This window comes from Falco naumanni, chromosome 2 (assembly GCF_017639655.2).
Source record: "Falco naumanni isolate bFalNau1 chromosome 2, bFalNau1.pat, whole genome shotgun sequence".
NCBI lineage: Eukaryota > Metazoa > Chordata > Aves > Falconiformes > Falconidae > Falco > Falco naumanni.
The window spans coordinates 84,649,502-84,676,949 of NC_054055.1; the positions used below are offsets into that span (position 1 = coordinate 84,649,502).

The 27,448-nt window shown below is 39.8% G+C and overlaps 2 protein-coding genes across 3 annotated transcripts in view; one reads left to right on the plus strand and one right to left on the minus strand.

Moving 5' to 3' along the window:
- Positions 1-2,033, plus strand: part of SRPX (sushi repeat containing protein X-linked) — a 48,040-nt gene extending 46,007 nt beyond the window's left edge. For both annotated transcript variants that reach the window (XM_040582446.1, XM_040582447.1), the window contains one exon: positions 1,489-2,033. In XM_040582446.1, the coding sequence (XP_040438380.1) occupies positions 1,489-1,669 (181 nt within the window). In that variant the 3' untranslated portion in view covers positions 1,670-2,033. The remainder of the gene's footprint in view (positions 1-1,488) is intronic.
- Positions 2,034-7,273: 5,240 nt separating this feature from the next.
- SYTL5 (synaptotagmin like 5) overlaps positions 7,274-27,448 on the minus strand; it is a 63,777-nt gene continuing 43,602 nt past the window's right edge. Inside the window, exons 10-17 of the mRNA XM_040582448.1 lie at positions 26,377-26,442; positions 25,268-25,446; positions 24,359-24,461; positions 22,025-22,186; positions 18,322-18,430; positions 16,690-16,825; positions 13,910-14,118; positions 7,274-13,317 (exon numbers count right to left, since the gene is read on the minus strand). Coding sequence (XP_040438382.1) covers positions 13,175-13,317; positions 13,910-14,118; positions 16,690-16,825; positions 18,322-18,430; positions 22,025-22,186; positions 24,359-24,461; positions 25,268-25,446; positions 26,377-26,442 — 1,107 coding nt within the window. The 3' untranslated portion in view covers positions 7,274-13,174. The remainder of the gene's footprint in view (positions 13,318-13,909; positions 14,119-16,689; positions 16,826-18,321; positions 18,431-22,024; positions 22,187-24,358; positions 24,462-25,267; positions 25,447-26,376; positions 26,443-27,448) is intronic.

A 27,448-nucleotide genomic window follows, 5' to 3' on the forward strand; every position in this document is an offset into this window, starting at 1 on the left:
CTTGAAAGGCAGACTTCAAGTGCCAGCATTTTCTAGGGACAAGAGGACTACAAGAGCCAAAAGTGAAAGCCTCGTTGGCAAGGAAAGTAGTAGTTATTCAGGAAGAAAGTCCAGGAGCATTTTAGGCAACATCTTCTGTGTTATGCCTGAGGAAATTGAGTGAATTTTAATTTGAGACAATAAAAAAGGCTGACAAGTCAGAGAGGCTTTTTTGGATTACAAAAAATAAAAACATTGGTTCTCTGTAAAAGGAGAAAGAGAGCACAAAAAGCTTGTCTTTTACTTTTTTTTTGAATAAAAGTACTTTTACTGAAGTTAAAATAGTTTTCTTGTGACTCTGTAGAAAATAATAAGCTCTGGTAACCCCTTTTGCCCTGCCCTGCACTCTAAGTTTTCCATTTGATTTTTTTTCTCTGTTGTTCCTACAGTATGTGAATTATAGCATTCCAGTTCTGGAAGGCACTTAAATCAAAATGAAATGCACCCTTAAACATCTTGAATAAAAATGCTATCCAGAATTGGCATTCAGTAAATTAATGAGCACAGGTACACTCATTAAAACTTGGAAATCTCAGAAGGTTAGCATTTGGATTTGTAGAAAGTAAGCATTTTTCTTCGGTGAGGCACAAGAGGAATGTAGTTTCACTGTAGCTTAGCTTCAAACTTTATTTTAGTTTGAATTTAATCACCAGGCTTCCTAATTGCAACAAGATAATGCCTAGAGCATTCAAACTTGGTTAAAGGCTGAGGAAAGTCAATTTTGACGCTTCACATGTTACCAACATCCCCACCCCCCTGGACCCTGTTCTTCATGGCAGCTTTCCTGTTCTGATGCCTGTCTGTTACGGCTGCCTGAATTTAGTTTCCCCACACCAATGATGTTGACTGACGGCATGTCTAAGGATCTTCTAGTTCATCACTCCTTCAAGGAAAAGATGAAGAGAGCACTGCTTGTTACTACTGTTGCACCTCCAGGGGAGTTCACCACTTGGAAGGAAAGGACTCCACTATGATTAGCAGTGGCTTTTGTTCTCCTAAACTGGAGTTACCACCAGGTAGATGGTTATTATTAGGAAGATGAAAACTTGACTCCAATAAATTCATTCTGCTTTTTCTCATTGTTGTTTTATACCATGTGGCAGCCAAGAAAGGGAATAGTCTGCTTGTAACTCTAGCTTCATCACAATGGTTTTCTCCAGGCCTTTAGGTCTTATGTGTGTTTTTTTCTCTTATGATAACCATAAGTAATGGCGTATGCTATACTAACAGTCAGAGGTCTAAGAAGAAAACAGAGCTGAGTGCAGTTAACTTGACCCTTTCTTAATGCAGAGGTGCGGCCTGCAGCACGTGCTGGCACCTGTGCTCTCTTGTTCTTACAGCTGCAACAGAGCGGACCCTGTATAGCCTCCGCTGGTTAGGCCCAGCAGCCTGGTTCTGCCAATTAGTTGGAAGTGCACAGGCAGATAAAACGCGTTCCTTATTTTGCAGGCTGCTGCTGAGGATCCCCCATTACAATTTCAACATTGTGGTGATGGACAAGCATGGAATGGACAAGGAACGCTATCCTTTCCCAGCAACACCAGCTGAGCTCTTTGCACTTATTGACAATTTTCCCTTGAGAAAAGAAGAGATGAAACTGCAAGCAGAAATTGGTCAGTCATGTCCCTAATTCATGATTGCAGAGCTTGCAGTTCTCAGTGAATTGTTTTTTATTCCATGTGATTCTCCCCTTGGTGCTACACAAAGCATGGCTTTTTTAATCACTGATGTACAGATTTTTTATGTGTACTGTTAAGTCTGTCCAGCTGTGTAGCTACTCTGCAGAGAAGTATGCATGATGCTTTTTTGTACTTTCAGCCATCTTTAGATAAATGTGTATGTAGGATTACTACCCAATGGAGTTTCTTGTACAGAGAGTGAAAAACTGAGGCACGCTTCTGGGAGTTTATTTTGGATTTTTCATTCAGTGTAAAATTGGGGTTTCTTTCTTACTGTTTATAAGTCTTTTTATTAATAAAATATTGTTTTGCAAACAGATAGTTGTCTAAAGTTCCTCATGGGGTTAAGTTGATAGATTAATTCAAAAGTTGAATCAAAATGCCTCTCTGCAAACCGTTATAACAGAGACATTGGCCTCAAAGCGTACAAGCAACCCAGTGGTGTCTTTCATTTCCACTAATAATATGGTTGATCACGGACCCAAAGCATACATCAAAGGAAATGCAAGTACCTGTTTTCAGCAGCAGCAAGGAGAGAATAGCTGATGGCAGGAGTATGGAAGTCACTGCCAGAAGGAATACCATAGATGAACAGTGAGCAGTGTAGAAGTTGGGCAGTAATTTCTAAAGGCCCATATGGCAATGCTTCATAGAAAAATACACTCTTACCTGATAGGCTTCTGCTTTAGTCAACAGGCTTGGGGTAGCAGAATTCTGTTCTCTCTTGATCTTGGAGACAGCCAGGCTGTTCATTTCGTGGCAGAGAAGCATTAACCCCAGAGAAATTTCATCAAGCATTTGTCATTTCCAGATCTGTGAAAATATTTGTTTGCAGGTTATTGCTTTCTTACAAATTAACAAAAGTATTCCCTGCTTAATAAAAAATGATAGGAGGCAATCAAAAAAGGAAGGAGTTTTCTATTGTTTTATTAGAGCCCACAAACTTGCCAATCCACTGCGAAGAATATACATCCTGCATGAAGAATATAAGCATGAAAGGAGTGAAAATTGTGACTTACAGCTTTGGATACCTGTTTACAGGATATGTATGATGTGTAAGTTGATGTGCCTAAAAATCAGCACTTCAGTGTCTGTGCTGTTCATTCTTGTCACTCGAGCACAGCCCTGTTTTTTCAGCCAACTGCTTGTCTTTGACTGTAAGATAGATTTTTTTAATTTTACACTCAGCAGAGGAACAGTTTAGCAGCATCTTGAAAGTAATCCTTACTAGAATTTTGTCTCTCACAGCTGCTGAAATTAGAAAATCCCTTTTAAAAAGACCATTCCTGCAAGTGAATTAATGTGGGGATGAATGTGAAAAGAGGGAAGTCAACTGTGACACTAGCTAGCAAAAAGCTAATTTGTGGACTGAAATGTGCCAGCACCAAGGAGTGGGTGGGTGGCAGTAAGCCTTGTCTTCTGAACAGGGTGGTCTGCTTCTGAGAGTGTTAGGACACTGTTACTAAACACTAAAGTGTAGGTATGAAAGCATGGCACAGCCCAGGTGAGGGCTCCCTGCAGTGCTGGTGCCAGAGGCAAAGAAGATACAGATACACCCTGGACTCCGCAGGTGGTGGTGGCAGGTGTGCAAGGATGAGCAACCAGAGAGCAAGGAAGCCCTGATGGAGCTTTCTGAGTGTTGTCGTTAGGAGCGAGATGCAAGGACAGAACTGGTGACTGAAAAAAATAAATAAAAATAATAATAAAAAAAATAATCACAGAAATAGCATTTCTGTTCCTGACCTGACCAGACAAAAAAGAAAGTAAGACCTGGACCCGCTATAAAGGAGCAAGGAGGATAACAGCTGGCATGCTGATGGACACAGGGGTACCGCAAGTTCCTTTCCTCTGCTGCCTAACACCAGTGGTTAAGAAAACTAGACATAGCTGGGCACACCAGATCGCTTCATGCCTTAAGTGTTGCACATGGAACTGAGGCAGCCTGAGGACACATACATACACGTACCTGTGGTCACAGTTCTCTGGCTCAGGTTCTTCAGCATGCATATGCTTATTGCACGAATGCACCGGTGGACAGGGGTTTTCTCCCCCTCACTTTCTTCATTGAAAAGCACACCAACTAATCTCCAATGATTTAAAATTTTAAAAATTAAAAAAAAATCTCTAATGGGTCTGATTTTTCTACTGTATTGCTGCATTTCCCATCTGCGGGTGCTCCATTTTGATGTAGTTACAGAATCAGTGCATCCAGTCATCTCTCGTGACTGGGTGAACAGGAGGGGCTTTACAATTGCTGCAATCAGGAAAGTGATTGCAATCACGAGGCTGTTACAGGAAACTGAATTAAGTGGAGGAGAGTGCATGAGTGATTGGATTACTAGTTATAGTTCTACACAGAACATCTATTAAAATCTTGTGATTAAGGAAAGCTGTTCTTGATTAGTAATATAAGGTTTCTGGCATTTTCTGTTGTACATTTTTGTGGGGAACAGTGAAAAACATGATGTGCCATCTCTGTTTTGGAGTCAAATCAGCTTGCGTATATGGTTTGCAGGGATGTTGCAGATCGGCCTTTTGGGAAAGGAGTGATTTAACAAGGGACTTAGTATTTCTCGCTTTAGCACAGCATTTTTATATTCAAATAAATTCCAAATATTCAAATACATTCCAGTAATTCATCCCGCTGGAATCTTTGTTGTGCTACCAACATGGCTCTTCTTGCCATAGGTCTAATCCTACCACTGCTGTTCAAAATGCAAATCCTGTTTAAAACATGAAATTTAGTCGGGAGGATTACAGGCTGGTTCAAAGAAGCAAGACCTGCCATGAGTCTTGTCCTTTCCACTCCCACCTCAGGGCTGTTCGTTGCAGGAGATGTGACAGATCACAGTGTGTGGATACAGCCACAGGCTGGGGGTTACTACATCAGTCTGGAGACACTTTTCAATTTTTGAAAAGGAACAAAAAGATTTCAATCATTTAGATAAGAAAAGAGTTCATGTCTCTGTGACGCAACGTCTTTTGCAGACAAAACTACTGGGATAAGTTGTGGGAGGCATCAGTTTCTCATGAGCACAAAGCAATGTTGTGAGTGGCCTGATTTTCCCCAGATCCTACCCAAGAATCCGCCTAATTTGATGAGAACAACCCCTGCCATCACACACCTCCTCTATATCTGCAGAGGAAAGACTGAAGTCACACATCGCTATTCTTGAAGTTCAAACCGTCCCCTCTGGGACAGAAAGCATTATGTTTTAATGAAAACACTGGTGACCCTTACAGCTCTGCACTAAATGACTACAACATGCAGCTTCGTTATAGCTCAGTACTTACATAAGAGCATGAGTCAGCCTGCATCACATAATTAATGAAAAATCAGAGACTAAAAAGTAACCTGAAGTACATTTAAATGCTCTTATGTTCACAACCCACTTTTTAAATTGAGGTGGTGAAATAATGGAGCTTAGACTGTGCAATCTGAGCGCTAGATGACTTCCAGCCACTCACCTCAGTCTCGGCGCTGTTATGTCCACAGAAAAGGGACAAGGGAGCGAGCGCTTCACACCATCAGCGGATGGCACTGCTCCTCTCAGCTGGTAGCTGCTGCCCATTTCTCTCTCCCCGTTTGTGGCTGGAGGATATTTTTATGGCAGCTCAGTGACGGGAAGAGTGGGAAAGCATCTGCAGACACTGGAAGGCAGAGAGCAGCAAGGCTGCCGGGGCCAAAGGAGCCAGCGAGGACATTGGCAGCTGTGGATAGCACGTGCATTTCTCTGGCCTCTCAAGCGGTGATCCAGCTGCTGCACACCCTGTAAAATGCAAGGGGAACAGATGGGAAAGCCATTGTCACTGCAGAGTGTGCTGGTGCACATCTGGTTACCACCGTGTCTCCCATTGCCATCCATGCACCCAAGAAGTAACTTGTCGTGGTTTAACCCCGGCCAGCAACCAAGCCCCACGCAGCCGCTCGCTCACTGTCCCCGGCCCAGAGGGATGGGGAGGAGAGTTGGAAAGGAATGTAAAACTTGAGGGTTGAGATAAGAACAATTTAATAGTTGAAACAGAATAAAAATGAAAGGGCAATAACAACAATGATGGCAATAACAGTTATGATGAAAAGGGGAAGGGAAAGAATAAAATCCAGAGGGAAAGGAGGAAAGGACCACATGGTGCACAACACAACTGCTCACCACCCGCCGACCGATGCCCGGCCAGTGCCCGAGCAGTGACCTGCCCTCCCTGGACACCCCCCAGGTACATACATACACCAGGCACGGTGTCCCACGGTATGGAATGCCTCTTTGGGTAGTTCGGGTCAGCTGGCCTGGCTGTGTCCTCTCCCCATTCCTTGTGCCCCTCCAGCCTTTTTGCAAGCACGGCCTGAGGAACTGAAGTCTCACAGCAAAGCCAAAACACAGCACCATACTAGCTCCTAAGAGGGTAACTCCATCCCAGCTGAAAGCAGGACATAACCAAGATCTGCATTTGAATTATTAGGTTAGTCCATACTTCAGATTTACAAAGAGAACTTCTCATCTGTCACCTCATAGAGAAGGGGAGGAGAAACTGCAGTTCAATTGTACAGAAGTTATAGAAGTGTCTTCCAGACCTCCCAAGCGAATCCTTAAGAACAGTCCCAGCAAAGGTACAGGGAGTGAAGAAAAGGCAGGAGGGCTCTTCCCCCTGCAGCTGCCTTCCAGTTTATGGGTGTTTGACCTCCCACCTCCACAAAGGCCAGAGCCAGCATGGAGACAAGCTAGACGGGAGTGGTGTGAGGGCAAACGAGCCAGCTGTCTGTGCCCAAATCACACCAAGAGACCAGCAAATCCCACCGAGATGGTCTCCCCTTAACCTGGGTGCAGGAACCCAACGGACCGAGCCAGACTTTCAAAGTCCTGCAAAGCAAGCCGAGGCAAGCACAGACCCAGAGCCCAGGAGCATTATTTACCTCCTAGTTCCTCAGGCGGTTGGGAAGGGACAGGAAGACCCCAAAACCCCAGACAACTAGAGAACCAAAAGAAGATGGAAGAGAGCCCTCAGCTCTGAGAGGTAAATTCAAGTGAACATGACTCAGCTGAAAGTGTAAATTGAGTGTTCAAATGCTTTTTGCTTTTTCTTTAAAATAAATAAATAAATCAGGACCAGTAATTACAGAAAAGTTGCAATTTGAACATACCTGGACTTTCAGGTGGGCAGGACCTCGAACTAGGGAAGAGGTGGGAGACTCAGAGATGGAAGGGAGGACCTGAACATGCAGGGTTAAGCCACACGTGAAATAATTGTCTAGCAAGAGGGAAGAGGATGCTGCATTTCCCTTATTCTTAGAATTGCATGTTAAAACAGGTTTAATGGTTGTGAAATAAAAAATAGCTTAAAAACACATGAAGTGTAGAAATTAGGACAAACAAAAAAGCAGAGAGTGTGACACTTTCAATGGCGTCCCACCTCTGAAGACAGGCCAGGCCTCTTGCAGTATTCATCACATGTAAGTGAAGTAATGTCTTTACCTCAATGAGATAATGTGGGATATTCCTGGGAGACATGCTTATAGCTTGCTGTAATGCATTTTAGGAGAGACAGGACACAGCAAAGTTTTAGTATTTTAATTTAACAGATAGAACAGTAATCTTGACAACAGCTGCAAATGTATTACCAGCCACCTTTGTCCACAAAACTGAACGTACAGTGCACAGTACAAAAATGTTCTGGGCAGGAAACATTTTGTTTTGTCTAAACTTGGGTAGAACTTAACATACCGCTAATACTGTTCGTGTCCAGCAGAATAATTAAACAAAGAGCTAGCAACAGATCTTAAGCAGAACAAAGGCAGAACGAGGGATACGTGACATTCACTTAATTGCTACAATGAATGACTACACTTGGCTGTAGGCAAACCTTAATAATTAGAACTATCCTCAAAAATACGCACGGAGCTGTCAGGAGTAGTAGCACACAGGTATATATATATTACTGCCACAAAGTAGAACTGCTGAAATAACTAATCTAAATAAAGGCCCAAGATGCAGCAAGGGTAAGTTTCAAAAGCAACCTAAAACACACCTAAAAAGCAAGCTGAGATTCACCTTCCGGTGTCAGTGTCAATATACACAGTATAATTAACACTGTATTAATGCCACTTCTCAAACAACATTTGCAAAACATGAAATCACCAGGCAGGAAATTCATGGCACACAGTGCTAAGGTTCTGCTAGCGTGCTTCTCAGTATCTCCTGCTGGGCTATGGTAAAAAACACCACTACAAATAGAAGTCTGCATCCTGTTTTGGAATTCATCACATGTTCTAACACCATTTCTCTAGGGTTAATAAAAATAAATAAATAATTGTAATTTTCTAGAAACTATTTAAAAAAAAAAAAAAAAAAAGAGGTGACAAAGCGCATAGACCAGCTCTCATGAGATAATTACTTCTGCCATTGTTGCAAAGTGCTGAAAATCAGTACTGTATGTTAGGGAAGTAAAATTTCAGGTTTTGCCTCATATAGGTGAAAATAAGTGGGACTATCACTTAATTGCTGTGTGCTGCCTCCTTCCAGATACTGGGGTATCCAGATTCAGGTAGAACATTCTGGTGAGGGTTGCAGAACTGAAGGGAGGGGTGAAGGAAAGAGGGACCCTTACAAAGATACAGGTACAACCCTTACTATCTTATGTGAATCCACAAACTAGACAGCTGTGGAAATAGGACTCAGCTCTTTTTTGAAGGTGTAAGAGATCCAAGCAGCCTTTCTCTTCACTGACTCTACAGAGCACACTGCAAACTTTATGTGCCTGAAGCTGGGCAATGTGCATATCCCTCAAGAAACCAAAATTCTGCCAGTCTAAATGCAACCTTCCTGTTACCTCTTCTTATCAATTAGCACCAGTGGATGCTCAATGGCTGCTCTGGTGTTACAGTTTAGCTGATGTTTTGCAGACTACAACTTCGAATAATTGCACTTGGCAGGGCCTAACCAGGCAGGGCAAGAAAAATAAAATAAAATAAAAAAATGCTTCTTTCGTGCTACCTTAGCATAATCTGCATTGGAAGATGCACAGAAGAATAAGCTTCCAGTCTAATGAATCATGATCAAAACATGCTCATCATCCCGATGCCTTCTCTCGTAAACCATCTGCTAAAGCATCCAGTTGGGAAAGAAGGATCAAAATGTGGCATCTAAAAAGGCATTCAAGGAAGGCAATGATACTTGGATTAACACAGGAAGATGGCAACAGAATCCCTCAGAGGCTTTGCAGCTTTCCTCCCACCCTTGCTCAAATGTAAAACAATGCAGGTGGAGGAGATGGGGAGGCCATTTCAAACGCATTTTGACCTGCTTTTGGCATCTAAGCATGCGAGTGAGAGCATCAACATCTAGAAGCCTAAAGCCCCCATATAGCTGATAAAGTGAGCAGAGAAACTTCTGGAGAGCAGGGCTGGATACTAAAGTCTGATGGCAGAACTTGGAGAGCCCTCAGCATCAGCTCTTTTTGGTGGATGCTGGCAATAACCACACTGTCTAAAGATTTATTTACTGTCCCCACTTGACATTTTACAGTAAAAGTTGCACTTTTACTCTTCTTTAATGGGTCAAACCCTCAAAATCTGATCACAAGGGGGAAGAAATAGTGATGAAAGCCCTGTAGTTACCTTGCTAGAAAAATATGTATCAGACTAAAATGCACTGTGCAATGCAGAGAAGATTTCTTCACCACTGACGCATCTTCAGTTATTCAAGTCTGTGTGGAAAAATACTTTAGAAATATCAGCTCTGCTGTGTCTGTTTACTCAGGACAGCAGTTTATGAATCAATGTTAAAATTGTGGCTATTTTCTCCTAAAAATTAACCTTGACTAAACCATTCATGTGTCTTCAATACCATAAACATACATATACAAAAGGAAGGCTTTGGCCTAATTCCTGGCTTTGTGTCTTTTTGTTCAGCCTAGTAACACACAGTACATGATGATGCACAATTATAGGCAATTAATTCAAATATCTGGGAAACAAGAAATCACATCTGCAGTTAATCATCTTGTGCTTTTTCCAAACCATAAATCAATTTTGTAAAGGAAGAGAACAAAGACGTAAGAGATACAATTAAATGAGACATTTTCCACAAATCAGATGCTTCCTACAAATGTGCCAATAACATCATAGAAAAGCAAAGCTTTCCAAATTGCTCTAGTATTGATATGATGCTCATCATCCCTCCAAGGCTCATTTGAGGCAGAGTGTGATACCTATTATATGCTACCATAATTCAGAATTGTCACAGCTAACCTAGAAGGTAATTCCACCGTAATACTCCAAATCCTATCAATGGCAAACACAACCGCCTTGGCTGAAACCACTTCTCAGGTGAAAGCGTTCCTTTCATATACTGAACTGCAGTTGACAACTACAGCCTATTCATAGCCGGGTCTATAATTTCAGGTGCAGGCCTAGAGTGAAGTTTTGGCCATTTGGAAGGAAAAAGCAGAATTTAAAAGCCTGCGTATGAGCTGGGTGGCACTTCCCAGGCAAGTCCATTCACCACAAACTCTACCATAGGACCAAAATAGGCAGAAGCTGTAGTAAAGCACAGACTTTCCTTTCAAAGCAAGACTTGATTTAGCTAAAATGTTTGCGCTTAGGTGATTAGAAAATACTGTTCAAAAATTAGACAAACTCTTGTACTCCATGTAAAAATAAATGGTTTGGTTCAGTTCAAAATTATTTTAAGGTTTTCAATTTTGCAAGAAAAAAGGTGTCCATTTTGGTGTCCAACTTCAGAGGATTTTTTGTGTTCTTATTATTTTTCCCATTTTCACCGTCAAAATGAAATGAAACAGAACTATCCAATTGCCCAGTGCTCCTCTACAACTCTAGCTGGAATTTTGCCCTGAAGAATCATTTTCTTTAGATTTAATAAGCTTTACCTTTTTGAATCAACTTCCAGGAAGTGAAAAATCAAGCTTGTTCCTCTATGTCAATATAATATTATTATTCCCAAAATAAATAAAGGTTTGCAGTACAAACAACCAAGAAAATTCAGACCAGTTCTGTTAGAGAGAGGGATAGTTCAGGTGGCAAAAGTTATGTTTGGTTTCACTGGGGATACTGATACAAAAAAACCCAACAACCCAAACCTAATACTTAAAGGAAGACTACTATGATAAGAAAATGGTCATAAATGTATGTGCTTGATATTTGTGCTCTGATTTATCAGTTCACAGCATCTGTGGCATAAAATGAAAAGCCAGCTAAAACTAGACTACACTTGCTTCAGTGCCCAATTTGAGCAGAACTTCAGAGAAAATGAAGAATTGATAAAGAAGGAAAATAAAGTCAATTTCCTTGAGCAAGTACTGACTTCTGGTTCCCAAACAGATTCTCCAAGGGAATTTTATTTTCAAAGAGGACTTGGTAATTTCTGAAAATTGTGGATCTCAAACTGGGCAAAGCAGTACCTCCAATGATTTTTTTAAAGTTATATCAGAATTGTAACAGAAAATATTCACAATGAAACAAACTGTTTTATTAAAACTAAGATACTGTTTTTAACAACAAAATTATCTGTTAGTATTAGGATTTTAAAAGACTGCTTGTAACCTTCCCCACAGTTGCAAGCCACTCAAACCAAAACCAGTATACAATATCCTAAAAAAAAAGGAATGGACATCACATTTTAAGGTTTTGGATTCAGCTTTAGATACATGTACATAATTGTACACTAAAACAGCTAAAGATATCAAATTTCCAGCTGTCGTTACTCTGGCTATTCATATTCTGTTGTTCAGTCTAGATTTCTTGCAGGTTCTGATTGTGAAGAACAACATTTGTATCTCAAAAAAAAATCAGATTTTATGGTCTTTGTTCTTCGCAGAAATCTTTTGAATACTGATGTTTTGATCTACAGGGAATGATACATTCTTTGAAATTTTGGGATTTTTCCAGTAATCTATGTAAGCATTATGTTTCCATATATTTCAATTTGTTTCCTTATTACTAATACTACTTCCAAAAATAAAACATTTGAGGAGAAGAATAAAAAAGGTAGAATGGCCACAGATTAATTTACCAGTTCAAGTAGGAAGCTTTCTAATTCTGGAAAATTCAGAAGAAATGTTGTTCAGTCAGTTTACTGATCTTCCTTTGTCTTATACCCTGAGCAATGACATGCCACACAATTACATTATTATCCAATCTTGCAAGCAGACATGTGCTGTCCTTGAAAAAAGATTATAATCTTATCTCATTATGGTAGGAGTAGCCCACAACAACTATTCAAAACAGTATGCTCTTCACAGGTGACCTGTGTAAGTCCCTAGAGGTTGGTGGATTTAAGCAGGTGTAAAATCACTTTAGGAAACCAAGTAGCAGAATTACTGTTGAACAATTGTCACAGTTAATAAGATTAATGATTGAATTGGCCAAACCTCACTCTTATCATTAAACCTACTGTTAAGTTGCAGGGGGATATTCAGGAGAAAAAAAGACCTACTCTGGTTAATAATTAACGTGAATGGGCATGTGTTTGAATCCCAGCACATTCAGAGAAAATTCCACGGTTGTGCAAATCAATCTGGCCTGTGCTTTACACGTCACTTTGCTACATGATCTGTTGAATGATGGTCTCAGATAACTGTCTCCAAACGCAGTATGTGTCTCATCTCAGCGATGTATGAGATGGGGACAGGCATGTGAACATACTCCCTCTGTATGGCATCAGAAGGTCTTGGCTAGAGCTGTCAGTTGAATGAAAAACACAGTAATGCCACGTAGTTCTGGAAACTGGGGATTTGTTATGATTTATTTTCATTAGAGGCTCTTTGATTACATTGAACCAAGTCTGCCTTTTATACGGTGCACTAAACTAACCCAGAGAATGCCAGGACACCAGCACCATACACCAGCTCACCTGCTGCCTATTTCTAGCGTGCAGCACAGTGCATTGGCCTTCCTTGGGGAGCTGCCCGGTGCCAAGCCTGCCACCCTGCACAGCCCAACAAGCAAACATGAGAAAGGAACGTTGTTTCTTATCCTTCACAACATTATGGCTTCTTATCTTTCAAGTGCCAAAGCACAGACTTGCCCTGGATCTGCTTGTATGGTATCACTGCTGTCTCCTAGGCCTTCTTTGACCCAGAAGGAGATAATTAGCCAGGCATTACTTACAAAATTACTAACTAGAGAATTTTCTGACTTTGTGCTCCCCATAGGCAGAGGTGTTCATCAGCTGCACACCAGTCACCAGAAAGGACAGAGAAAGCCGGTCCGATCTCTGTACAAGGTCATATTCTCACTGGCTTCAGGTAAAACTTAATCCGTACAAGGAGCCTGGGTTAAAAACATGCGCATGAAAGTGCAGAATGCATTAAAATCTCACTTGGAGCCTTAATATCCAAGGCAAAGAGTACAACAACTTTCCCACTTTCAAATGGGCAAAGTGACGAAAGCCTGAACACCACCGAGGTCAGGAGTACCTGTGGTACCTCTCAGTAGTTAAAGTCTTTCAGAGTCTGCGTTTTCCCATGCTGGATCTCAGCATTAATATCCCCTCCACAGGAGCTCCCGGACTGTCAATCATCTTCTGCCAGAGGTGCTGCTCTTCCCCTTGAGAGTCCATCCAGTCAACCTCCTTACCATTACTTACACCTGGCAATTATAAAAACACGAGGTATTTCTCCATGTTAGTAAGCAGTTATTTAACATCCTTGCTCATTCGCTCCAACAGTGTATAAGAAAGATGATAAGCGCTTTACACCACCTATACAGGGAGTTACACTGAAAACAGGTGGCTCCTGGAGAGCACCAGTTTGTCATTAAACTTTGTGGCACATGGACAGAGGCACATAAACCTCCCCACTCTGCACCACAAGAAACTTTGTCCTAACAGAGGAAGAACGGATTCATGCCTCTTTCAGATCACACCATTGTCAGCAGAAAGGCTGTTGCTGGACATAAGTAGTCTCCTCCTTCTCACCAGGATGCTAAGAAACACTTCCAAGGTATTCCCAGTTGTTCTAGACTGTGCAGAAATACAACTGGGCACCAAATTTCTGTGTCTCACTCAATGGAGGAAAGAACTAATCTACAGATTACATGTCTTCTCTCCCTTGCCTACTGCCCCAATTTCCCATATACTTTCCATATGCTCAGTAACATTTCTGTCCATATACACGAATCATGTGGGGTGAGGAAAGAAAGCAGCATAAGGAAAGCAATCATGAGTCAGATGGGTCCTTACCATTTCCAGTGCTCAAACGGACACCTCCCAAAAAAATGTTACTGGAGAGCGACTCCTTGTCCCACACGGTCAGCTCTAGGCAGACGTTATGTAGATCCCTTGAATTCAAGCCACTGAAAGCAAAGGTATGATTCCACTGGGGGTTCACACTCTTTCTTATTATGGGAGTTTTGTGTTTTGTAGCTTTGCTGTCATCTGGGAGTAGGTATCTGGGAGATACAGAAAAGGAAAACTGAGTATGTAGAGTGATTGTCACATCATATTAACATATAATTACAATCATATAGAGGCTTAAATGGGATCAGGACCCCAACTTCCCATAATATATCTAGCATGTACTTGAAGTGCATATTTCACATTTGTGCTCCGTTTGTTCTTTGGTTTGTTCATCAGTTATCACCAGCAGAAACTTGAATAAGGTCTCCTTGCCCCAAGTCTTGGGTCTTAACCACCATCTTTTTAATTCAGTGAGGATAAATATGGACAGAATCGTAAAAAAACTGTCTAGAAGGAGCCTCTGGAATCACCTCATCCAGTGTCCTTCCCAAAGCAGGACACGAGGTCCTCCAGAAAGAAATGAAAATGACCAATAAGGAAGGAACTTCAGCAGCTTTGCATCATTAATTTGAGTTGCCTAAAGCCCCATTCAGTGCAGAAACACAAAAGCTGTGAAGTCTGACAGGTTCTTCACACTTCACGTTCACTGGAGAATTCCTTTAGTGAAACTAGAAGAATTTAATACTCTAGTTGAAAATCAGAGGTCTCTACAAATTTTCATAGTCTGTACCTTCTCCTTCAGCAAAGCTAATGCAGTAACTATGTGGTCGCACATAAACACTAAGGGGTCAGACATACAGACAAATTGCATCACTAGACCTCGATCAGGATTCCTGTGCAGGCTTTTACTTGACAATAAACATGAGCTAGTTACTACAGTAGGCTAACTGTGGGCTAATCTATGCCAGATTACCTCAAGCTAACAGTGCAGGTTAGACCACTGCAGCATCTCAACTGGTTCATGGCAACCTGATTGTGCATTTGGCCATGACACATGGCAGACCAGCAGCCCAAGGTAAACAGGGTCCTGTTGCACTGTACTGAATGATCCACGTCAGCAGTAGCTGACACCACTAACTAATTATAGTCCAAAGAATTATTTGCCCCACTTTGCTACTGCTAATGTAAAAAAACTTTGACAACATTTTCTCCCTGAAGTCTGTTGCGACCTCCAGGTGCGAGCGAGCCGTAGGGGTATCAGACAGTCTGTTTTCAGTAAAAGGAAATGCCTTCACACATGTTAGGAAAAGAAACATGGCATGGGAGAACAAATGCATAGGAAGAACAGCTCAAACTTTTTCTGCGTGAAGTCTATGAGCTTAGCGATAGTTTGAAGCACACTACAACATCAAGATAAATTTTGTTGGCTCCTCCAAGGCATTAAAGCTGGGATGTTTTCTGTGATCTCCATTTAGTAACAATGCTCAAACCATTACTAATGAACTACAGCATATCTAAAAATCAGCAGTTCTGAAAGCTAGCAGTAAGAGCAAAAACTGGTAAAGAGAAACGCTTTAAGTTATCTGTTTTTTTCCTAAATGTAACACTTTTAACATATAACTTACATTTATGAAAAATCCAGTATAATGAGGTATGCAGGATTATGGTCATTTTATTCAAAACAGGTATATTCTAAATGTAACATTTTCTGTATAGTTTGGATTTTGACTGTCTGACACAAAATGTTGCTTATCTAATAAAACGGTGCATATATGTCATACTCTGTATATTTTTATGTATCTACATGCATACAGGCACATGACACAGACCTTAAACTTTTCAAAATTATACATCTTTAAAATCAAACCTGAAAGCCATCAGAGCAGAAGTTTTAAACATCTTCTGTCAAAGAATATTAAATGTTAACAAGACACAATTAGAGTTAAGACACTATGTTTGAAATCAGTGACAAAAATCCTCAGGGTTTAAATGTGCGCCTTGACACTGTGCTGCATGCCAAAGAGCTTTCCCAATTAAGCACTACGAAAAAAAAACCCAGGCCAAAATTATGTATAGTTTAAGTGAGAAAACTCTTTTCTCACTTAGCATATTTACTGGAATCAAAACAGAATTTCCTCACACACTTAATCAATTTTCTTTTTCTGTACGTTTCAGGTGATGTCCATTAGAAAGAAGCTCAACTTGATGGAGCATGCCAGCTTTTATAGGTGCTATTTGCAGTTTTCCAGGGAATCCAAACAGACTTCTATCTTCCTGAAAATAAGTTTCTTATTCAGGACTAGTCTGGTTATTCCTCTTATTAAAAAATATGTACAGTTTCAATTTACTGAAAATGTAAATGCCACCATCAGATCAGGTATCATCTCCAGTGTGAGAGCCCTAATTTACAATTTCTTGCCTTCAGGAGTGATGAATATTCACCTACCTCTCTCTACCGACTCAGTGGAAATGTTTTCTTTTCTAAACGTTATATTCTATAACAGCATGCACATCAGCACACTGGATACTTATGTATGAACGGTTCTGTTTCTTGACTGAGTGGTATGTAAATACAATTGTATTTAACCGCTGGGCCAAGTCGTACCTCTCTGCCCTTATTCCACAGCATTCTTCTCTTCAGCATACTATTTCAAGGTGCCAGTTGCTTTCCAGGACTGACACTCCATACACACATATACAGGCATATTGAAAAAAAATGGGTCAGCCAAAATATGATTCAGTGCAGCCATTAAAAAAATGGTGAGAAAAAACCCCTCACAAACCCTTTCACGAATGTGTCGGATGTGCCTCCTGATTTCACTGCTGTTAAATTCTTTGCTTCTTTGATGAGGACTTCTAATATACCTCCAGATGGCATGTGAGAGTCTCCCTTTTTTCCTTTTTTAAAGGTCTTCTTTCCTATACATACAACAGAGTTGCAACATCATCATCAGAAATTATATATACATTGCAAGGCTGTAGGCAATGTAGATTGTCTTTCCTAGATTTTTAAAAATCATCTAATGCAATGGGATTAAAGTATTACTTATAAGGAGATTCTAATTCTCTGTGGGTAGAGAAACTAATAAGGCTGGGGCAGAAATATCACTCCATATATGATAAAGAACTTGACCATGTAACTAGCTAGTCCTTGCTGGACACAATAGGGTGCCCCATCTGAAGTACTGTCTGGTAAGTATTTGTGGATTACTATGCTGAACGCAAAGAACTGTGTGTCCTGTATGTCTTACCCTCTTTTCAGAATCCACTTCCACCACTGATGTTAAGGCAGCCCTACACCACAAGAAAGGTATAAAAAACTCTGTCCCAAAGCTTAAAATGTAGAAATACACCAGAAGTATTCTGTGTGTAAGGATGCACTGCTCCTCAGAGACCATGACAAAGGACCAGTGCTCACTGACACCCTACTGCTTTCGAACAGCAGCATGAGGACACGTGTACTTGCTGCTGCTGCAGATTCTAAAAGGTTTATCAGCAGGGATTGTACACACTCATTAAGGCTAAAAAAATCAGAAAAAAAAGATCAGGAGTGATGTTAAAATGTACTAATTTAAAAAAATGCAGATAGTGATTATCTGCACCTTTTAGACATCAGCTCTTAAGAGAGAAAACCTTGGAATTACTGGAGGGAATGTCAACTGTCCAAAAAAAAAAAAAAAAAAAAAAAAAAAAGGTCGTCATATATCTACCAAATTCTAATGCTAACAAGCAATACCATCACTAAGACAGTGCTATATCTGTGTCTGGTATACACATATACACTCAGGTGCTACCCAGTGATTGCCTTCACTTCAGATGATTGCTGTGCTTCATGCTACTACAACGTGAAAAGTTAGTAACTGTTTTCCCCTATTCATTGCTGATGAAAATAATGGCTCACCCTAAAGAATTAAAATAATATTTCACAGGACTGAATTACAGCAGTAATACAGTAAAACAGAGCAAAGAAAACAGTGTAAAAAAAAAAAAAGTGAAAATGAGGAAATAGGTATGCTTAAGGACAATTAAGCACGAAGAACTAAGTGAAGTTATTATTTTGATCAGTTATATGCTGTATATAACTAGCTGAACAAAGAACCCACAGACTATGTTACAGACTATTTATTTCTATGTGGCTGCCCTCAATCGTGTTATCTAATGTCTGCATTTTTTTTTAATTAGGTCACAGCCATGCATCAACACTTGACTGCACACTTCTCTCTCCTTAAGATCAACGTAAGAGAAGAGGATGGAGCAGGAGGAAAATACTCACAGTTCAAAATTTCCACAAATAAAGACAACTAGCATATTTAAGTATGATTTCAATCTTCAGTAATACCATTACTTCACCCTAGACGAGGATTTTTAATACTCAGAGGGATGTTGTCATATGCTGCCATTAATGTTTGGTTTACCTTGAAACTGCCCTAGAGGAAGCATTAGGTTTCTGTCTGGGGGAATGTAACGTAAAACAACTGTCAGTTCTCCTTTATATTGAAGCCCAACATCTGTCACAACCTCCACCTGAAAAGAAAAAAAAACAAACAAAACCCCCAGAAATCCAGCTACGGTTAATCTTTCACCTTTTGATTTTAATTTTGTTGTACTGATACAGTACACTTCTTAAACATACCAAGCCACTTTCAGATAATTAGACATTCCAGACTGAATGCAATCATATTTCAGAAAACTATGAGCCAGGGAATGCAAGCTCCCAGAAGAACGTGGCATTAGACACTGTTCAGTGAACACACAAAGGAGAGAGATATCTTAACGTGAATAAGTGAAGCAAACAAACAGAAAAAACCCTCAAACTTATTTCTGGACATATAAGCTGTAGCTAATTTAAGATGACATTCAGCCCTCATTTCCTTCAATCAGTATTTTAAACCATAATCAGTTTCATGTATTTTAGAGGAGTCATTCCTGAGTCACTCTTGCAACAGAGGTGTGGGGAACAAACGCAAGGGAAGAGAGCAGAGCATAGCTCTGAAATAGAAAATATTGAAAACTGTTATTCCCAATGTCTTTCTCCTTTTCTACACAGCTACTATTTCTGTATATTTTTGTTTTATAAATGTTTGAATCTTGGTCAGAAAAAATGCATTCAGCGTGCTTCAGAGCATCCTTGATGAACATCAGGCCTTCACTGATGTGTGCTGAATTTCCATTCACATTTTACGAAGTGGGAAACTACATTTTAAAAACAAAAGATACAACAACACAGGGATAACATGTTATGCCACTTCAGACTGACTTCTAGAAAAATAGAGTGCAGTGAAAAAATAAGTCTTGCACGTTTACATTAGAGATCAGGTCTATGAAAAACTCAGGCATATGCTAACCTTGCTCAGTGATGTCCCTAAAGGAGGTGGGACTACTCAGATGCTTGCATTTCTGTACATGCTCCAGTGCTTTGGTTTGGGTACAAACAAACAAATCTTCCTGATGTCTATAACAGCAGAAAAAGCATATGTATAAAGGGAGAGGACCCTCAAGTGTTGTAAGACACACTCCAAGGTACCACACAAGCCTTTAAAGAACTGCTTATAGATGAATGTCTGATCTGTGACAGTATTTCTCTGAGATGCATTCAGCTTGTTTCCTGACTCCCCAGGAGAAGTCAAAAGTCTATTATCATGAGAAAACTGAACCAAAAAAAATCCACCAGAAATACATACAGCAATACGCACAGAGTCATCATTGCCTTCATATCAGACTCCAGGCTGAGGCACTAACCATGTTTAATGGAGCTAAGGATGGGACAGGGAACAAAGCAGTTTTAGTGATAACACGGCCCTTTTGTAACTCAAAAACAGGCATTCCTGCAATGACTCTCAAACAGTCCTATCTCCACCAGTGTCTGATGCCAGTTGCTCAACAGAGGACAAAAGAAAACCTGTGGTAAATGGCTGTGGAATACTTTGCACACCATCTAAATCTTGCCAGTCAGACAGTTCACTTGTGGTCTAAACTATGCAAGTTTAGGATCAAGTTTCCCATGAAGGCAGCAAATATTATTTTTTTCTGTTCTACTGGTGGACAAGTGATGGTATAAGTTCTTACGTCAGGAACAATTTGTCAACCTCCTTGCCAAACCCATACATATAACAGGGCACTAGACTCTGCCCCCTCTTTAACAATAGAACTATTTTATCTTTTTCTGATTTAATCACACTCCTCTTGAAAACAGACATTCAATGCTCACAGAAGTATGTCTTAAAGTCTCCAACCTTTTCACTAAAGCAGCTAAATGACAAGTAAAGTGTAATAAAACCTGGGGAATTTCACCGCCATTCCTGTCTCTATCGGGCAGTTCATATGAAAGAACAGCATGTAATTTGCGTGTGTATTAACCTGAGCTTTAAAAAAAAAAAAATTCAAAATGCAATAATTGATATTATTACCTTTGCTGATCAAAAATCTTAGCAGCAGTTTAAATTTAGAAACATTATTTACAACAACTTAGGAGGCAGAGACCAATTCTGTCTTTGCTTTCTTTGGTAAAAAAGAACTCATTTAAAAATCCTTTTAATGGGTTTGGAAATAATCAGACAGCACCTTCCAGCTGGAATGGTTTAAACGCTTAGTGCCTCGTTACTTTTTTCCTGAGCAGGAAAGCTTCATGACTATCTTTTTTATTTTTTTCCCTTCCCCTTAGGATTAAAAGAAACCACCCATACACACACAAATCCCCTAAGACTGACATGAGATGAAAAGAAACTACTGTATGAGAAGAAGCTCAGTTTCAGACCCACATTGCGCAAAAACTGCAAGCAAAACAAATACTGGATGTGTATCTTCTTGTTATAGACTGGTGGGTACCGTATAATAGCAACATCTGACACCAGCCAGAGCTATGACAGCGATTATTAGACATTAGTAGACATTTCTTCTACTTCAAGGGAACCCAACAAAAGCAATTTACATGAAGTAAGCTTGTAAGGAGGACAGTATAATTTTGGCCTGGACACAGTGCTGACTGAAACATGTTTGCCACTTTCTTGTCCTGGTCTCACTTTGCCTGGACCATGAAGGAAGGGCTGGTGGTCACGGTCGCCCTTATTAACAAAGCTGAACTAGAAAACTCGGAATGATCCTCCTTGCCACTTATAAAGTGTGAAGTATGTAAGTGTTCAAAGAAGAGACCAATTTCCTTATGTATCTTCTGGCAAATTAATTACTAAAATATAAATTTGTGACAGTTTAGATGTAGGCCCCACTTAGCACTATACCTAGCAATCAATTATACAGCAGTCACATCCATTTCTGAGAGAAAGGCACAAATCAAACACACCCTCCTGAAATCTGAAATGTAACACTATTTCCTTAAATATAAGGAACACAGAGCAAACAAGTCATCTGAGTCAATCTCCACATCGCTTACGGTACAGCCTTGGATTTTTCTGCAACAAGAAAAACAATCTTTCTGAAACGGCAGTCTAAGCCACTGGAATTCCTGGGGATTCTGGCTGCAAGCAAGGCAGGAGCCTTTAATCCTCTAGCTTACAATAGCATTTTGAACCTCTTCCTGCTTTGGCAAAGGTGTTTATTTTTGAGTGTGCCCTAGACACAGAAGTCGTCCTATCCTTAGTTAAGTGCAATGACAATCTTGTTTCAGAGACCAATTGATTTGCCTGCTGAGAAGCTTTATCTTGTACCTTCCTAGTTAAGGTGAATAAGAGGTTAAGAAGTCATTTTGTCACAGCTGAAAGGTGTAAAGCACTTAAAACTGAAACCAAAAAAGGTCTATTTCTTTAATAAATTGTTAAGGGTTCAGTAAGGGGAGTGGTAGGAAAGTCCCTTGTTTTATGTACTATTCTTAAAAAGTAATTTCTTAACTAGGTCATTTTTCCACTGCGCTTTATTACGAGATGAACTTATACTTTATTAAAAGGTGGGGTTTCTGTTTGTTTTTAAGTAGCCAGTCATGTCTAAAGTTTTCATAAAGACTTTAAATCCAATATGTTTTGATTGAATAAAGAACAAAGGTATTATTTTTATTACCATATTAGACGCTCATAAAGTCCCATTTTATAAACACACTCCAAAGGAAAAATAACTAAGCCTTGGTAATTTCGCTACACAGCACATTCACTGGCCCCTGAAAACTCTTACCTTGGGCTGGAGCACAAACCACTCATCACACTGATTTTCGAAGTTCCAGGAATCAAATGGAATTTCCACCTCCCCAAGGAAGCTGTTGCGTCCGAATCTGTCATAGTGCCAGACAGAAAGCTGCAGGGTCCTGGTTTCTAGCTGTGTGTGACTGATGACATACTACCACCAGAAAAAAAGTAAAAGAAACTCTCAGAATAAGCAGAAATAATAGTTTCCATGGAGCCTTTTATAGCTCTAGCTCAATTTCACAAAGCCCACAGCAGCTAACAAATGAAGCATGAAAGATTTGTTTTCTTTGCAAACAAGATTGATCTAGCCAGAAAACTCACAATGTTAAATCTAACTCTCTTCTTTGCAGTATACATACAGTGGTAATTGTTACTATCATAATTGTGTTTTTTCTGTATTACTTACTGGGTATTTATGACTATAAAGTAAATTGTGACGCTTAAAACTATGAACCTGCTGATTTCTTATAAGTCTATGTAAAAGAAGCAGTTCGACATCCAAGTTTAGTTCATAAGAAGAAACCCCCACTGGTTCTTTCACCCCGAAAAAGAGTCCGCTGTACACTACTTCCTAGAAATAGTGTTATCTCCTTTTCAATTGTATCTTTGTAACTTACAAAAAATTGTTCTAAGAACAAGTAAAACTGCATCTGCAAAGCATGCACCAAGCGTATCAGTCTTAAGAACCACTGTTGGGCTATTAAAAAACTCCTCTGAAGAAACACTGTATTTTAGCAAATACACAGAAAATTATAAACATCTGGAAATCTAGCTCTGCACACACTGCTTTTAGCAAAAGGCCTATTAATTCCCTGAAAGTCACCCTTCTCCTAGTGTTAGCTGAAGAGACCCAGATGTCTTCTTTTTTGCATCAGGAATAACGTCTGGACACAGACACGTATTCTCCAAAAGCTGAAACAGTCAGGTCAGTTGGCCAGCCACACAAGTAGGCTATTTGTGTACAGATATGTCTGCAGAGCTTAATCCTAGATGCCAACAATTCCACTGTGAGAGATGCCTTATTTAGCAACAATGGGATAAAAGTCAAAGAGGGAAGATACAGACAGATTTAATTATTTTTCTTTTCTTCTTTTAACAGTAGTTACACTTGGGATGAACAGATGCAGCTCTTGCTTACCTACCCACAATTCAAGCAAGCCCTCTGTTACAATTCGCATTTTTAGCAAGCTGCCAGGTGCCATCCTCAGCAAGTTCCCTACCAACAAACATGTTCAGTACTACGTTCCTTGCTAAATAGTCTTAACACCTTTTTTTTCCAGTTCAGGCAAGTCTTAACTTTACTACAAACCATTTAAAAATGAGGCTATACAAGAGACTTTCCCTTGGCAAGCAGTCTGGCCAGACCAAGTGTGTGCATCTGCAGAATGGTTTTGTAGCCACGTTAAGCCAAGTATACTGGCCAGGGAACATCTTTTAGCCTCTAGTATAAGAAAGTTATTTAAAACATCGCTGAAATTACAAAAGAGAAAAAAACCAAATGTCAGGACAAACTAAAAAGTTTCAGGCCTCATGACAGCCTGCTGGGATAGCTCTCATCAATTGCCAGGAAGGATAATCATGGGGAATCACCAGGAGCCTTGCAGTCCCGGTACCAGACAGGCAGGGAACTGGGCAGACACTCTGCCCTTCCCACCTGCACCACAGAGCTGAGGTGGTGAGTAAGATGCTTGTGAGGAGCTCAAAAAAATTCACCCTCTGTAGTGGTTGTGGGTAAACAGCAAGGAGAGGAAGAGTCTGGGCATTGTGCTCCACCAGGCCTCAAGAAATTAATGTCACTGCCTTTTGCAACAGAAAATTAACTTCACCACAGCTCTTTAGGAAGGCAGGTAGTGAAACTGTTGTTGGCATTTTCTTACCAAAGTCAGTTCTGCTTTAAAAATAAATTAAAGCCTCCAGAGAAATTCAGATCTTATGGGAAAAATTTAATTTACCTTAAAAATCAGTTAGATGGGAAGCTTTAAACTAGCTTTACTGCAGCATTAGTTGCTAACTTAGGGTATACAAAATCTTTAAGGTGCTTTTAACAAATCTGAGCTCAGGTTAGACGGGAACATAAGTTTTGAAAGAGATCTATGGAAACTAATACAAGTTTTACCTGCAAAGAGGAGAACCAAAGAAAAACACCTCCTTAATGCTGAAAGCCAGAACTTACAACTCATAGGCTAGAAGTTTTTGCTTAAATACCTTCCCTTTTGAGGTATCCCTTCCAAATTCTAATTCCCGTACTGGAACACATATAGAAAATGCCTATAAGCACAAGTCGAACATTCATCCCAGCCTGAGAGAGAGACAGTGTTCTCACCTTCAGTGTTTCATTAAATTCTGGATTGGTGCTGTTACTTTTAATTTTGGTCTTGCGTTTACTTTGGCGGGACTTATCAGGCAGAAGGTATGCTTTGACATATCTGCAGATCAAGTAGGAAATTATTAGTAAGGAATAAAAATGATCAGTTTGAGCAAGGACCTGACATCGCTACATCAGCAACACGTATGTGGAAATTAATTTTTGCAGTCTAAACAGCATACACACGTAACACAGAATGTGTGAAACATGGAAAGGTTTTGTCTTTATCTACAAACATAGCAATGTTAGTCAGATAGGATCAGAGTAACAAAAGGCAGAGCTAAATTAATTTACTTATCCTCAGAAATGCAGAAAGCTTTGCTAACGCTTTCCCTTTTGTAGTATGAGAGCGAAGAACTTCATACCCTACATACTATAGGATTACACATGATTAGAGATACTAATTATTGCTTCCTCATGAGAGAATTTACATATTATACTGAAAACTATAATGAGAAGCTCAGAAAACAAGGTCTTTGCAAGTGAATCTATGGATGCATGAAACCAAAGTTATCTCTATCCCCCCATCCCTCCCAAACATTATTCCTCTTACATACTTTAGTTTTGATTCTAGAAGAAATAATTTCAACCTCCCTATTCCTTCATATTTTTTTCCCTTTTACTACCAAACAGGTTGATAATTCAAATAATCTTATTTTTTCCCCAGAACAGGCACATGTTGCCCTAAGAAACATACTGAAAAAGCATTTCCCACAGGGAATCCAAACCCAGCTATCATCAGAATGCTGCCTTGTAGCAACTGGATCCTATGAATTCTCGGGCTCATACAGCAACCCCAGAATACAGCACGTGACATGGTGGAGGACACCACTAGCAGAGTTTAAGGAAATTCTTCTCTGTGCTTACGGATCAGTCCTCTGCTTCTTCTCATCTGCAAGAGCCAGGTTTCTGCAACTTTTCACCAGGATATTGAGGGCACCTGTTTTGTAGCTGTAGTTGATGTTGAGAAGGATTTCACCACTGACCTTCACGTTGCCATAGTCACCAGTTTCACTATATACACTCAGCATGCTGTTAATGCTAGTCTGGAGGGGGAGAGAAAAAGGTCTTAGAGGCTTAAAAAATTACTCTTTTCCAGAATCTGGGGGTTTTGTACAGCTACAGCCTTGCAATATTATCACACTTGTTAGGACTTGCTATGAAAACAGATTATTTCGTGGAACAAGAATACCACCATTTGATGTGAAAGGGAATGAGAACTATAATTAATGATAGCTTAAATATCTAGACAGTTGATGTTTTCCCGTGCAGGACTGAAGCCTATTTATAAACATGACTAAATCTAAATTACCACCATTTAATTCATGCATGAACTGAAGAGCAGACGGGCTACATAAACTGTAAGCTCACGTAAGTTCCAAGCAGAAAAAATATCACCTGTCTGGCTCACTTGTCCACCTAATTTTTACTGAGTCTCATAAGGCAGCTGCTGATAGAACCATTAGAAAAAGTTATAAGGAGGTTCCCCGTAATACTAGATGCTATAAAACCATATTTGTTTAAAGTGACACCCACCTCTCACTAGCAATTCTACAATAATGAGCAAAATTCAATATCCACCATTTCTGCAATTTTCCTAAAGCCAAAAAACTTTAGCAATAATCCCACTAAATTTTCCACTGCAACATAAACATGTCATTCCTCAATTTCTTTTTTTCACTCATACCATGCAGAGTATTGCTATGAGGATTTCCTCTTCCAAAAGATTGCAATTATGAAAGAATTAAGTATTTTTAAAGAAAACCAGAGCAATATGCATGTTGCCAGAACTAAAGGCATTCGAGAAATCTGATGCATGTTTTCCTTTGAGTCACTGAGCTCAAAAACATATAAAACCATCTAAATTCTAACACATAGGAACCTTGCAAGACACACAGGTACAGTCTTCAACAAAAAGAGAGAAAAGAGAGAGAAACCTTAAAAGTAAGCTAAGCAGAGGATTCAGGAGAACTCACAGTATCACCATCTGTTTCAGGCACATTTAAATACATCCATTTTCTGTCAGAACCTTCTGTGGAGTTCTTTAAAGAAGGCAGTGCAAAAGATCAAGAGAAAAGACCATTAGATAGCTGCAATAAGAAAGAGTAAGTGCAGTAAGTAAATCTTTACCTACACAGACAAGTAAAGGGAGTTTGTACTGCAAAGCCATAGCAAGCAAGAAAAAGCTACCAGCAAATCAGAGAAGTGCTGCTTTCTATATACTTCAAGTATTGAAGGACACAGAGCTCAAGGTAATTAAACAGAAATGAAGTATCGGCTGTTTCAAAATAAACAAATTACATTTTAGAACACCAGCTCAGCAGATTTGGATTTGTATCGGTTTGTATTTGGATTTGTCTTCACGTCTGCATGAAGACAATCCTCACTTAAGTCAGTCAAAAGCTAAGCATCCATATATTGGTAGAATCAGCACCCTTGTAAAAAAATCCATTTATCTGTGGAGTTTGTAAGAATAGATGAAAAATGCACACAAATATTGAAACATGATGCTTGTTTGGGAACAAATAGAATATGGGGGGAAATATTTTCATCCCTCTGCTTGCTAGTGCAGTATCCAGAAATCTCTATTAAAGACCTCAAGGGAAACTACACATTGATCTGCTTTCTTCCAGCTGCTGGAAGGAAGGAAGGAAGGAAGAGCACAGTCAAGGGGAAAAGCCACACAAAAAGAATTGGTCTGTGACAAAACTCAGCTCTCCCAGCACCTCGCCTAAGGGCCCTGCAGCACAGAAAGCTGGAGGAATAAGCAGGCTTGTGTCAATAATTTAATGACAGACATGAAAAAACAGAACAAGCAATCATTACCCATAAAGTTAATTTTATATGTCATATAGGAATAATAAAAGGCAAAAAAAAGTGCTGGTTTTTTTTTATTATTATTATTTCTGCTGGCCTTCTTTATCCTTCCTTTAAAAAAAAAAAAAAAAAAGAAAGAAAAGAAAAAGAAAAAAGAAAAATGCTTGTCCTTTTAATCCTTTGCATAATTGGCTGAAATTCCATGAACAGGACTCGTTAAAATTACTAGAG